Source organism: Mastigoproctus giganteus, chromosome 5, assembly GCF_048544385.1.
Source record: "Mastigoproctus giganteus isolate SK-2022 chromosome 5, ASM4854438v1, whole genome shotgun sequence".
NCBI lineage: Eukaryota > Metazoa > Arthropoda > Arachnida > Uropygi > Thelyphonidae > Mastigoproctus > Mastigoproctus giganteus.
In genome coordinates this window covers 225512654-225527375 of record NC_143579.1, presented here as the reverse complement: position 1 = coordinate 225527375, position 14722 = coordinate 225512654, and the positions used below count along the sequence as shown (strand labels likewise).

The 14722-nt window shown below is 33.8% G+C and overlaps 1 protein-coding gene and 1 long non-coding RNA gene across 2 annotated transcripts in view; one reads left to right on the top strand and one right to left on the bottom strand.

Moving 5' to 3' along the window:
• Nucleotides 1–13025, top strand: part of LOC150086172 (uncharacterized) — a 45646-nt gene extending 32621 nt beyond the window's left edge. Inside the window, exon 3 of the long non-coding RNA XR_016546958.1 lies at nucleotides 12840–13025. This is a non-coding gene — a long non-coding RNA (uncharacterized LOC150086172). The remainder of the gene's footprint in view (nucleotides 1–12839) is intronic.
• LOC150086171 (CCR4-NOT transcription complex subunit 2-like) overlaps nucleotides 1–14722 on the bottom strand; it is a 60511-nt gene that overhangs the window by 10888 nt on the left and 34901 nt on the right. Inside the window, exon 2 of the mRNA XM_090373758.1 lies at nucleotides 8881–8978. Coding sequence (XP_090229884.1) covers nucleotides 8881–8978 — 98 coding nt within the window. The remainder of the gene's footprint in view (nucleotides 1–8880; nucleotides 8979–14722) is intronic.

Below are 14722 nucleotides of genomic sequence, written 5' to 3'. Positions count from 1 at the left end.
TACCCTTTCACGATGACAGGGTATCTAAACAATTCCAGTATCTTGAACAAGACAGTGCACCATGCCACTAGGTCCAGCAGGTTGTTAACTGGTTTCAGGAACACAATGATGAATTCTCTGTCCTCCCATGGCTAGCCATCTCATCCGATCTCAACCCAATTGAGCACATTTGGAACCTGCTGGAAAAGAACATACATTCAATGCTGCAACTGTCTCCACCTGACAATGTACAGGTAGCACTAACACAGGAGGGCACAATGCAGTGCCTTGTCGAGTCCATGCCAAGACATGTATGGGCTGTATTACAGGCCAAAGGTAGCCCCATGAGGTATTAGACAGGCATTGCTAAAGCAAAGTCAACCTCTATGTATATAAATCTAGGTCAACAGTTGAAGAAATCTATTTGACACAGTTATTTCAGATATTCTTAATATTTACCAATCCCTCAAGATAGAATTTCCCTGTACATTTAACAATATGCCATTCAAAATGAATAGGTGATGTAATAATTTTTCTAAGTAACTTTTCTTTGAATACCCTGTGATTATGATATTAATTATCATCAGAGGTTAGTGAAAATTTTTAGCATATAAGACAGACTAATTAGTAAAGGTTAGATAGAATGTTAAATAACAGGTTAATTGGCATGTCATGAGAATGATTGGAATGCTATGAATAATACTATTTGTTTAGCTTCCTTTTTCATAATCTAGAACTTAAATTCCTTGGTGCTTGATAGTTGAAACTAATGTTGCAGGGGGAAAAAATGTTTCGGGATATATATTAAAGGGACTAAGAAAACTGGAGAGTGCATCAGTTTTTTTGGGCACTGGAAACGATAGTACATGATGGCTAGGAATTTGTTTTTATATATCAAATTTACTGTGCAATATGTCCTTCAAATATTTAATACTCCCAATAAAGGTAGTATACAGCATTATGAAATGTTTTGATACACTTGGCTAACAAACATTGGTGAAGGAGTAAAGAAAAGATGATGGGCATTTCTTAACTCTCCTATCAGTTCAAATAAAAGGATATGGTGTTCTTTTACTCTGTTACTAAGAAAATGAAGGCTAAAGTTTTTGAAAGTTATAAACTGAGTATTAAAAGCATTAGACATTCATTTGCTCTTTGCAATGTTATTCATTTTTCATCTCTTATTAATACAAAATATTATTTTGAGGCATTCATTTTTCAGCCCATATTTCTGCTATAGCCAAACTTCATGTGCCAAAGAACTATATTTGGCTCACAGGCCATGGATTGACTCTTCCTTTATATAACAGTGTATGTGACTTTTCTTGGTACCACACAAAAACACATTTTTCTGTCTGTGAGTCACTTTAGCAAGACTATAACAGTGAATCTCATAATAAAACCTACTAGCTGATATCATAGTCTAAAATCATCCAGTTTGTCCCAAATTGCTTTTTTGAACTGGCTCTTTCTTTAGACATACCTCTGAAAAATATTCATTAGTGTTCTGGTTCATATTTTTATCAATTTCTCTTTTTAAATATTGTCAAACATATTTGCAAAGGAATTGGTGTTTCCGGTATTACAATTTTGTTTTATTGGTGCCCTTATTTCTCCATTTTTGTGTACACTTCATTTTTTTCATTTGGAAAAAAAAAAAAAAAAAAACCTTGCTTCTCTCTAATCAGCATTTGCTTTGTTTTCCCTTAGAGAATTATTTTTATAATAATCTCAACCCCAAAAGGAATAAACTTATAATATCCTTTACAGTGTGGCTTAGAAGAAAGGAATTTATTAACAAAAGACCCGAATGATAAGATTATTAGAGAAAGCAGAGATAGAGGGGATGAATGAAGAGAAAGAAGTTAGTTTGAGCCACAGCTGTAGTCCAGCAGTGAAAGGCTATATGACTATCTCAAATAGATGCTCTGGTAGACTTGATAGTGTGAAGAACAGAAATACCAAACTCAGAAGAATGTTATTAGTTATGGAAATATCTGTATAAAATGAAGATAGGAGAAACTGAATGACTGTGATATATGTAAAATGAATCAGTAAAAGAGGGATCAAAAAAGCAGAGTTTTTTAAACCATCCCAGATATTGAGAGAAGTATTCTAAAGTAGGTTGGATTTTACACAGGGTTGATAAAGATGGGGGATGTATGTAAGGGTGGGTTAAAATGTTCGGATGAGTGTAAACAACTCAGGCCACGAAGAATGATGTATGACATTTATAAAATGCAGGTTTGTCTGTTTTGTGGAGTGGCCTTGCACCATGTGATTTTTTTTTTTTCTCTCTCCCCAAACTAATGACTTCCTTTAAAAGGTCTTAGAACCATTTGATCCTACCTTGTTGGTGTTAGTAAATTATGTTTGTGGTATTCATAACTTTCATTCACAAAACAAAACGATCTGTAAGGTGTTATGTTTTGTGAACAGGCTCTGCAGCTAGCACAGTGGTTATGATTGCTGTCCTTCCTGAACTTTTATCACACTATGACTGAATTGGTCTCAGGCAAGGACTGCATAGTTTTGCATCCAGCAAATGCAAAAAAATTTACAGACATTATGCCACTGTCTTATGGCTTTGCATTATTTCTAAACAAGCCAAACCTTAAGGGATACATCAGTATACAGCAGTGGAAAATTTATTGTATCTGCATTGGTATCCATTTTACAGCAAGGAACTGGCCACTCCACTAGCAGTCTGTGAAGGCTACATGTATAAACTGTCGACTGATACAAAGCTTGACAGTGGAATTGAATCATCCATTTACAGCGACTGTTTATTACTGCCTGGGATGGAATTAATGCCATAAAAGGTACTGTAGGATAGTACAAGGCAGATAGCCAATATAATTGTATTTAATCAAGCAGCTGATTTGTCTGCAGAAATATCTTAATTGTAGCATGAATGAGAATAATGAGCTGCGATAATATTGGGTAGTTGAACAATCAGTGTGAGTGGGGAACCTCTGCTTACTGACCAAATGGATGAAATCGCAATGCTTGAGTGTAAAAAAGCATATGACTTGTAGATGCCAGAGATGAAAAATTGTGTTTTCCTTGAAGGTGCACACCAGCACAGATGCAAATGGTTCATACATTTTCAGCTGTTTTAAATTAAAATTTTTTTTCTGTCTTTGTGGATGCTTTTAAGGGGAACTGAACTATGACTCACTGTATCTAAATTAGTTTAAATATCACTTAAATTATATAATAACCAGTAGTTCAAATCCAATTGTTTTAACATAGTGAAACATATTTTTAGCAATTAAGTGTGTCCTTTTAATGTCTCTATTAGCCTATGAACATCTTCAAAGAGACTAATTCAGAATGATCAGATCAAACTTGGTTTGACAGAAATTTTATTCTACTGTGGCACACCTTGTTCAAATAGAAAATCCTCAAGCATCCATCATTGTAAACTATAAATATTAGTCCTTTTTTTTGTCAAGATACAAAAATCTACTAAATTGGTGGAAAGGAAACAAAATCATTTATCCTATGCTTTTCCAAAGCAGATTTTGCATAGTGGGGTGATCAAAAGAGGTATAGGTTGTGTGAGAAATTAAATTTTTCACATATTTCCCCTTGTGCAAAAGTATGTTTTCTCACAGCTAGCAACATTTATGAAAGATCATATAATTTATAAATTTAGGTATATCACCATTTATCATTATTTTCGTGTAGATTTAATAGTTAACCTCTGAAGTTAACGTTTGGGGACATACAACAAAATGTCTGAGGCTATGTGCCAATTTAACATGCCTGAATAGAATAGTGGTTAGTGGTAGGGACAGATGCAGACTTAAATGAATTACAGAATTATCATTCTGTTATCGTAAACAAACAGTTATAGGTTTCTAGTCCACTTGCAGAATGAATAGAATGCCATAAGAAATGTTGCCGTAATCATCTATTTATTCAGCTGTTTCAGAAACAACCAGATTCCATAATTTTCATTCCATTGTGCCTATTACTGCCTAGGCAGAGACAATGAGCTTTATTTATTTTATCATTTCATTTGTAGCAGTTCACTTACATGAAGTTACTTGTCATTTCTCTCGAGCAGATTGTTACAAATTGAATTTTTTGGACATTCATTGACTCAGTTAAATTCCTTATATGCTGGCCATAGCTGATATGCTGAACAATGCACTTATTTTGAATTAACTTTACTGTAACAACTCGACTAACTAATCAGTCAGCCAAATGATTTATTTTATCCACAAAGAAATCTGGGGTTTGTGTAACATGTTCCTTGTGGCTGTATGATGTTTAAATTGTAACTCTGGCAGATTAATCACTACTTTTTTCAGTAATGGTGCAATCTTCAAATGTGCATAGCTTATGGATTTTGTGGCCCAAAACTGATAAAATTTGTTTAGATCACTATTTAAATCAAAGTGAGCTTTGTCATTGTTTACCTCTCTCTCATAATATTTTAGACATCAGATTTTAATTAAAAAAAAAGTAATGTTTTAATGAATATAAGATTTCAACATATATAAATATAAGATTTCAATGTGTTTTTTTTTTAAATTAATATTTTAGAAAATACAGCAAAATAAAATTCCAGGTCCTGTACGTCAAGTGAATTTAGCCACTTTGGATTAAGTATCTTGGGTTGGGAAATTTTTATTAAAATTTCATGAAATTTACTTTACTGAATTATTTAGAAAAACTAATTACTATAAGAAGAAAATTATAAAAATTTAACCACAAACTTAATTATACAAGTTTTGAAATCGCAACCATGCTAAGTTTTTCACATAGACAAAATCTGAGCTATAATGGAAGATTTTTCCTTGTATCTAGTTGTTCTATCTAGTTCAAATTACACAATTAAAATAAGTTAAACTTAATGCCTACCAATAAACAGGCTTTAATAGAAAAGATACTGTACTGCATTTAAAGGTCAAAGCCTGCCTACCCCCCCCCCCAGTTCAGATAGAAAATTTATAATATGCTATACTTTTGTGATTAATCTTAATTATGCCATTACTCTCAGTTACGTATTTCATAGTGCACAGAGTAGTTTTGATTGTTTTATAATAATTGCCTTAAGTATCTTATGAGATGAAGTTTTGAGTCATAGATACTTATGCCTTACACTTATAAAATGTATGCTAAAAGGTTTAAAATTAGTTAGACACACAGAACCAAATTGAAACTCTGTATCTTTCATGAAAAATTTTGTAGTTACACAGCAATTACTGAGCAAATGTAGGATCCAGTTAGGCTTATTGTAAAGCAAGTTCACTACAACTTCACTACAACAAATAAATGCAGTTGAATTAAGTTGCAGTTGGGCACAGCATGTTTAAGTATTACAAATGAGATGGTATTACTGACCAGGAAAAAACAAAATTAATGCTTCATTATTAGTGAATTATATTGAGAGGGAGAATTAAATAGAATATTATGACCTCTTAGGCCGTAATAAATAAACAAGTGGTCCTAAAACATATACAAGTTAACAGATGGTAACAATAAAAGAAAAAAAAAAAGTAGGATAACCTTTATTTCAAATTAAACTTTCACTCAAAAAAACAAGGGGGCGAAAAATAGTCAAGTAACAAATAGCATAAAAAATAGAATTTAATTATGATTCCAAATACAGGTTTGCTGTTTTTAATGGGTGAAACTACACCACGTGCCCGACTCGCGCATGTGGCGTAGTTTCACCTGCAGTTGCTTCGATTTGCATAATGACTCGCTGGTCATAAATGCTTGCCATTCTGTGCATTAAGAAAGTTTTCAGCAGATCAACTTCGGTAGGTACTAACCACGGCTGACCGTGAGCACCCCACCAGCCCTGCCGTTTCAGATATGCTCTGGCCATTACAATTTGGCCTTTGTCAAACTCACTTAAGTCCGCTGCCTTTCCCATCTGAAGAACAAGAGTAACACTGATTAATGAAGCTCAGTATCAGGTATTTTTTTATACTGTGTCCCAACTCGCGCACATGGCGTAGTTTCACCTGCAGTTGCTTCGATTTGCATAATGACTCGCTGGTCATAAATGCTTACCATCCTGTGCATTAAAATCTGGTCACTTGAATTTACTGGATATCTCCTTGAAAATCAAACGTTGCATGTTATTGTCTTAACCCTCCCCATCCTGCAAAGCATCTAATAGTTTTTGAACACTGTCTATTCCTTAAAGGGTAAATTCTCATTGTATGGTTATAACACAATAAACTGCATGAAGTAAAAGTTTTCTTTAATATATATATAAAAGCAAAGATATGTGGGGTAATTAAAAAGCTTCAAGTGTATTCCATCGGTATAGTTTTTCTAATTGTCAAAAGCAGCCTCATGCTAAAATTAATTTTTTTTCTCCCCCCCTTAGTAATTCATCATTCTTTTAGTAATAATGGCCTGCCAGGTCTCAAGGCATATGTAACTAAGCAGTCTTAGAAAACTTAGTCACCATACTGCATTACAAGCAAAATGTTTCAGCAAATCTTTGCTGAATGGCCTCGTGAATTTTGAAATGCTGCACTAGGCAAGTGCATTTTTTCTTCCTAAAGCAGCATGTTTTATAACTTTCACTACAATATTATTAGGTAGTTTTAAGTCTCATATACTTCAATGGCTCACTTGGTAGCAAGAAAGTGGATACTGAATTTTTGACTAACCTGGAGAGGGGGATATCTGCACATAATTACTCATGCCACAAGTTGAAACCCACGTAACACCACAATATAATTTTCTTGTAAACTACTACTCTGACTTTATGGGCAATCCTAGGATCTAAGCATAAAATTTATTTAATATTCTAATTATGCTCTTTAGCCTATTCTCAGAAAACTGATCTGTGTCCCATCTCTCGCTTCCAAATGAATCTGATGACACATGTTATAGAGTGATGCCAATAATGGGAAAATTACATACAGTACTCTTTATATAGAGGCTTTGTTGTTGTTTCTAAATAGTTTCCTTTTTTGTGAATGGGTTAATTGACACATTTGGTTCCCTGATTGAGCACATTGTTGAAATGCATGCACCCTGCAACATGTATGTACCTGTGTATTTACAAGCTCATTTGCATATTGTGCAGGCTGAAAAGTAAATGGGTGGGGCTCTCTCTCATAGCGATTGCATTTGAGAGCCTCTTCTGGCCCCTTGGATCCAGTGATTTCCATTACATGATGTTACTCAAACCCAGGCCTTTCTAAACAAGGGACCTATACCATGGAATCTTAGACATAACAAGGGACCATCCAGTTCACCTTGTTTCAGAAATTAAGGCTTGCTTGTCTGGTGCATTTAACACTGAATTGCTATACATTTTCCACCAGAAACATTCATTGCTTTATTGTCAAATAATTTTCACTCACCTATGGATAAATCAGCATAAAACAAGGTTCCTAAAATCACTTGTCCAGTCAAGTTTCCCAGTGGTGGATATTTTAAAGTTGAGAATATATGGAGAGCTGAAGTTGCAAATGGTCTAAGTGCCAGTGTCAATACCCTCTGTACATTCTAAGCTCCCCTCACCAATAATAATTTAATTATTGGTGGGAGGCACTTAGAACTTATAGAGGGTTCTGTGACACTGGCATAGAACTATTCTAAGGCAAAAACTGATTTTAGCAAAATTTGGCACTTAGAATGTTTGGAACTTCAGCTGTTCAAATGATAGTCATTTGACTAGAAATAAATGTGGCAGGAACACAATGATCTTCTAGATATCCTGTATATATCACATTTTTGTGGAAGTTAGTTTGTATCAGATTTGGACAATTTAAGCACAGTGCAAATTTTAGGAAACTACATGAGGTTAGTTTTGTAAATGACAAAAAAATGTGTAAATAGTGAGAAGTAAGTCAAAGGTTAGATTTATTTATTCTCATTTTGCTGTAATTACAAATTATTCAATATAATATGTAAGAGAATATTATTTGATTGATATTGTGTTTCTATTCCAGATAATTTTTTTTTTTTCCTTTACCATTCTCATTCCTTCAACTTACAATATATGTTATATTTTATAGAACTGTTTATCTTCTTTCTCATAACTTGCCATCTATTTTGTGTTATTAAGGAAGCCCGGATATATTAAAATTTAATGCCATATGCTGTTAGTCACCTTTCCACATTATTTACAAGAGCTAAACAAGACAGTTATCTTCCTTCATCTTTTATACTAATGTAGAACTATTTCCTTACATTTACATTATTATTAATTTTTAATAAGTACAGTCCATAAAACTACAGAAATGGTATGGACAGAATTGAGGTATCACTACTTTTTTTTTGTTTTTTAAAATTAAGTTCTATGTTTAATGCTATCCTCAGTTTCTGTGAAGATCAAAAAATCATTTACATTCTTGACTCTGCAACCATCTAGCCCACCGAGATCTATACACGTAGGTCACAGCAACAAGCTTTTATTGCAGTGTGTAAACCTGTAGAATTTTTCACCATATTAAATGCCCAAGATTCTGTGTTGACTGATTACTTTTGGGGGTTATTTAATTGAATAAGGTTAATAATAAATGACCTCATTCCATTAAATGTTGGTGTAAACTTTTGTGCCCCAGGAAGGTTTTTCTTTTTGACAAAAACAATGTTGAATATAACTTATAAAGTGTAAACATTTTACAACTTGAGAATATTGATAAGCTATCAATCATATGAATGGTATATATGCATAAATGAATATATATATACAAAAATAAAAACTTAATTATAAAAATCTAGAAGAAAAACATATACATCATCTTTAATAGAATTACATGCATTTTATGCACACATTTAAAGAAAGGGGGAAGAAAAGGCTTGTTATAGCAGAATAATATATTAATTAGCATTATCTACAAACTTAACTATTGCATTTTTAATTTAGGGAATTTTAAAAGAAACAAAAAATTTAAATTGAGTGCCTACACAGTATTGGTAAGACCTTTGATGAATTGTGGGACCCTCATGAGCAATAGATGATTGGTACAGATTGAACAAATTCAAAGAATGGCTGCTAGATTTATCTGTAATAATTTTCAATATTAATTAGTGAGATATTAAAAAAATACAAATAGGAATATAGATAGAAAAAACACATACACACAGCTGATACAGTTTTTGCATCATATGCAGTGTACACCAGGAATACATTAAAATCTTGATACATCATGCACAGATATGAATGTTACTGTTAGATCTTATCAAATTAGAATAATAAATGCAAGTTATGATGGTAACTCATTGTTAGAAATTGTTCTAACATGTTCCTTTGAATTACAATTTGATAAACATATGCTGTATTTCAGTGTCACAATTTAAATACTTTAATTAATAATCATATATTAGACTTACACACGTTTCAGAATACTATGGCTTCTCCTGTGGATAAAGAATTAACAATGGGGCTCGTAATCATTGATTTCCACTTCTTAGAAATCTGTGACGTAAATGAAGCTGGGAGTAGGAGAAGCCTATTTCTCCTTCAATGAAGGATACTACATTCAAAAAGGGGGCCTTAGTATGGAGACCCCTCCTTTATTAGCTGAAGCGTACAGGGGAGATTTAGAGCAGTTAAGAATTGATTATCCTACACATAAATTATGGTTAAGATATATGGGTGATATTTTCTTAGTTTGGAGTTGCAGCAAAGATGAGGTTGATGTTTTCATAACCACATTAATTACCTGGACAAAAATATTAAATTTTTGATTTAAAGAGGAGTAAACCAAACCTTTATTCCTGGATTATCAAGGTTAACATTAAGTACCCCCCCCCATCAGTTGACAGGTATAATTAAAGATACGACCCTCGGATCCCCATCATACAGTGAACACTATATGGTGGGGTGACCATCATATAGTGTTCACTTTGGTTACACGTGTAGAACATTCTCTGGTAGGCCCAAACTAGGATATCAAAGAATACATCCAATATATATATAAAAAAAAAAAAAAACATGATTTCACACATTAAACACCACTTAGGACCATGTCTTTAACTCTTAAGTGTTGGACATAACATGTCAGCAAAAAATTTTCTTAAGACATTCTGCATCCAAAAGAATTATAGAAAAAACAGCAAGTAGGAACATCAGTAAGGTTATCATTTCCAAACTGAAGGCTCGCAGGAAAGTACTACTCAGCAGAGTATTTAGGCAGATCATCAAACCTCCAAGGCAAGAAACAGTACCATGTGGAAACCTAAATGGAACAAGACTTTACAGCCAAAAAGGAGAATAAGTGATGTGATATCCCCCATCTCTGATGGCTCAGCTTTGCAGCAAAGAGAGAACCAATTGACCAAGGCAGTTCTCTGCATCTAAACCAGAGCACTGCCTTTGACATCGTTGTTTCAGCGATGTAACTTCTGTATTTTTTTTTTTTTTTTTATCATCATCTCTGTATGTCCAGAAAGATAATTATAGATGCCTATTTATGTAAATTTGATTTTTAATTTTTGTTATTCACAGAAGAAGCCATGGTGTTTTGAAAGAATATGGAATAGTCTAGTGTGCAATTAAGTAAAATATCTAAACTATGATCCCAGAATGCAGGATAATGTGTTTGTTTATCAAATAAGTCATTCCATGTCCTTCCACTTGCTCGTTTTGAATAAACTGGAATTTCAATGTCCAAACAGGTTCCAAAATAGAATACTAGATATGGTTAAAATTGTAATAAGATTTTGAAGTAAAAGATTACTTAACCTATTCTATATAAAGGATTGGCATGTTTCTTATAATATGCAATATCCCACCAAAAGTCATAGGACACTTGTGATTATTAACAAAACATATTTATTCAAAGAAATTGATATTACATTGGTTTACTCTTGGCCATTATGACTGCTTAAATGTAATGTGACAGGCTTTCTAGCAGAAAAATAGTGGTATTGTGCCCCCTTCTTTAAAGCATTCATGAGCTTTGCTAATGCAGAGGGCTCTTTTGGCATTGCCTTAATTTTGTATTCCAGTTCATCCCAAAGGTGCTGGAAGTTGAGGCACTACAACATTCCAGCCCCCCCCACACACACACACCAATTTCACCTTCACTTATGGCCTTTCAATACTTTATTTATTTTCGCAGCCTTTTCTACCTTAATAATAGAGATAGTATTCAAAATTTCCTCCACTTCAATCATTTCCACACTCCTTTGTTTAAAAATCAATCAAAGTATCCTTCTAAAATATCCTCTTTGATTTTATACTTGCTCTTATTATTCCTCCCTGTTCTGGAATTTTTAACAAAATGGCAAAACATTTTTTTATTTGCCTGATACTTCTATCCACATCTTTTCCAAAACTTTCCCAAGGTCATCCTGCTGTCAACAGCAGGATGACCTTGTTGACCAAGCTATTATGAGTCTTGATTGATTTGTTCTTCCATGGTGATATAAGATTTCAGCTTATAATTTATCCAATTTTGATGGCTTAGTTCCACATTGGCAACCACACAGCTGGCTCCCTACTAAGAGGTTACATCACAAAGTGAGATTTAACATCAGGTTTAGACTTCAGTTCAGTTCCAAACTAACCTAATGGGAGGCTTCTCCTGGTTAACTAGTCCCAGAATTTTTAGTAACCTAAGTTATGGCCCAAGAAATTTTCCTATCTCTAGCTGTAATTGCCATTTCCTACCCCAATATATAAATCTACAACCAGTGCTGTGCTATTCTTTCCTAATACGATAGAGAAAGCTAAGGGAAACTTCAGCCTGACGTCCTTTAGTCTCACTACATAAAAAAAAAACCCACACATTTTTGCAACTTTCAAATAACATCAGTTTTAGCAAATTTTTCAGTTTTACTGTTTTTAGGCTCTTTATGGTACAGAGCTTCTGAGAATGTAAATAGCTGCTACAGGGAAAAACATGTGTGGGGGTTAAATTTGGTAACATGGGCAGTCACTTGACAGGGCCATAATGTGCAGGGGTACTGTCCAGTGTGAAAAAAAGTCTTTTCCTTCCATTTTAGAATAAGCAAACTCTTGTGAAATCGATAAATAACTGTTTGTTTTAACATTTCCTTGGAAAATGTGATTCTTGTTTTCTTAACATGAAAATTAATAATACTTCATGGCTCATTATTTGATAGATAGCATGTTTTGTGGGTTATGAAACAAGAATGCTTGGCCCGTTCTCCTCAGATGACCATTACACTTGAATATTTGTAATAAAGTTTTACTACACAAATTCTACCTTAGGTTGTTATTTCAATCACAATGCATGCATAACTTTACTTCTGCAAGAAATTTTAAAAATATAGATTTATAAATATGTTTTAACATGCATTATTACTTTTAGTGGCATATTAGGAATTGTTTTAAAAGAATGAATGAATAAGATACAGGTAGTTATCAAATGCAACCATACATTTAAATTATATATATTATGAGCATCAGGAGTTCATTTCTGATGTGAATAAACAGAAAATAACAACAAAGAATTTGTGCTTTAATTTGGAAAACAATTATAGCTTTAATGGAGTAGAAAATTAGTTGATTCCTCTCATTTCATGTTAAGTTGTAATTAAAAGTAACTTGTCTGAAGTTAATGTATATAGTTATAGTTTGACCACTTGGAAAAGATTTGTGCAGTATAACAACCATGCACAAGGAGAGCCCCTAAAATTCCAATGTGGCATCTCCTGGTGCATGACTGTTGTATCATGCAAGTTCTGTTCTAAGTGGTTAAACTATAACTATATAATTTTAAGTTGTATTTCTAAGAAACTAGTTTTAGTCTTGAAATTTGAATGTAATACTTCTGTGAGCCTGTTTCTTTAGCGGCTGTTTAGTTTCTTAAAAAAGGAATTGTCTATTTTTGCTGATCAGTATAACTCTGATGTGATATATGTAAATAACATTGCATGGTTTCTTTTTATTGCAGTGGAGTAGAAGTCTGAAAACCTTTTATTTTCAATAGTCATCCTCATAAACCAGGCTCTCAATAAGGAACATGCAATTCATCCAGGCATACTAAATTCAATTTTATGTTAAGTTTTAAGGAAGTGCAATTGGTAATAGAGCATATTTGGAAGAAAAGGGGGGAAACCTTGTTAATTCAAGCTCCAAACTTTTGTGTACAATGAATTAAATGGGCTCCAGTATTTCATTTTGGCACCAAAATTTCTAATTTTATATGATGTATAATAATGCTGAATTGTACTGAGAAATTTTCAACAGAAGAAAGGAGTCAAATTTTTCTTTATAAAGTTTAAAATAACAGAATAAATTGACACCATATCATTCCACATTTGGAAGCTATCTGTTTGTACACCTAAAATATTCCTCTGCCTTTTCCTAAATGAAATTGGAATATTAATAGCCTTTGCTTTGTAAAACCACAAACTCTTCTGTTGATATCTTTTGCATTGACTACCACTGCTGTGGTATCCCCATTTTTTCACATAAGGAATTAGTTTTATTATCAACTGCACAAAAATTTAGATTCAAATAATACAGTTAATTCTTTTTGTAACCATTTTTTATCCTTGCTTTACTTAAACATTAAAAATCTTGACACAATCCTTACAAATATCATTACAAACTACAAATGTATTTTTTTGTGCAGTGATATGTGCTACTGCTTGTGGTTATATCTGATAGATCAAGCCTAGATATCTCCCATTGGTATAAAAATACTTTCATAAGCACTTTTCAATAATTATCACCTATTCTTTTTGAATATTATCTTCAAATTTAAATCTGAAAATAAATATTAAAATCCAAACCTTATTGGGAGGGGCAGAGGATATTAATTAACTGTAAACTATCTAGATTGGAATTAACAAGGTTTTCCAGTAATTGGCTTCAGTTAGCTTTATATATTATATACTGCCCTACCAGTAATATCCAGACACCCCTCCATGAATGGGGAAACAGGTCCTATTGCATCACAGAACCTGCTATAAATATGCACACTGGGCTTCGAACAGACAATTGCAAAAGTGGGCATGCAAGATGACGCGTTCAACAGGCTTCCAATGTGGAATGATAGTAGGATGCAAGCATTCTGTACAAGACATTGCAGTCACTCCAGGGATCCCTAGGTCAATGGTTAGTGACGTCATATGAATGGGACAAGAGAATTCTGCAAAGAACTGACTGGCAAATTGTAATTTGCCACTGTCTCAAGTCACACAAACTCTCTGTGAGAGTATTGGAACTAATGTCAGCACTAGTACAATACATAGGACACTCCATGATATGGGTTACAATGGTTGTGCAGCTGTTCACAAGCCATTGATCACCTCAACAAATGCTAGATGCCGATTAACATGGTGTAAGGAGCACAAATCCTGGACTGTAGAGCAGTGGAAAGCAGTGCTATGGACGGACAAGTCAAGGTTCACACTCTACCAGTCTGATGGCTGTTCCTGGTTGTGGAAAATGCCAGGGGAACAGTTCCTTCCTGCCCAACAATGAAGTTTGGTGGAGGCAATGTTGTTATTGACAAAACCATGAATGCTGTGCAATACCAGGACAAGGATAATTATGCACTTCCAACATTATGGCAATGGCCCAGATTTGTATCAGCAAGACAATGCACCATGCCATACTGCTCAGGTTGCAACAGAGTGGTTTGAGGACGTGGGTGTGGAAAAGTTGGATTGGAAAATGTGTGTCAAGATTGCCCAAAGAACAAGGTCGAACTGGTGGCTGTGTTAAAGGTGGAGTAGAGGAACATATCGCCTGACATTTATAGAAAGCTGGGTGAGAGTATGCCGCAAAGATTGAAGGCCATCATGAAAGCAAAAGGTTTCAGCACAA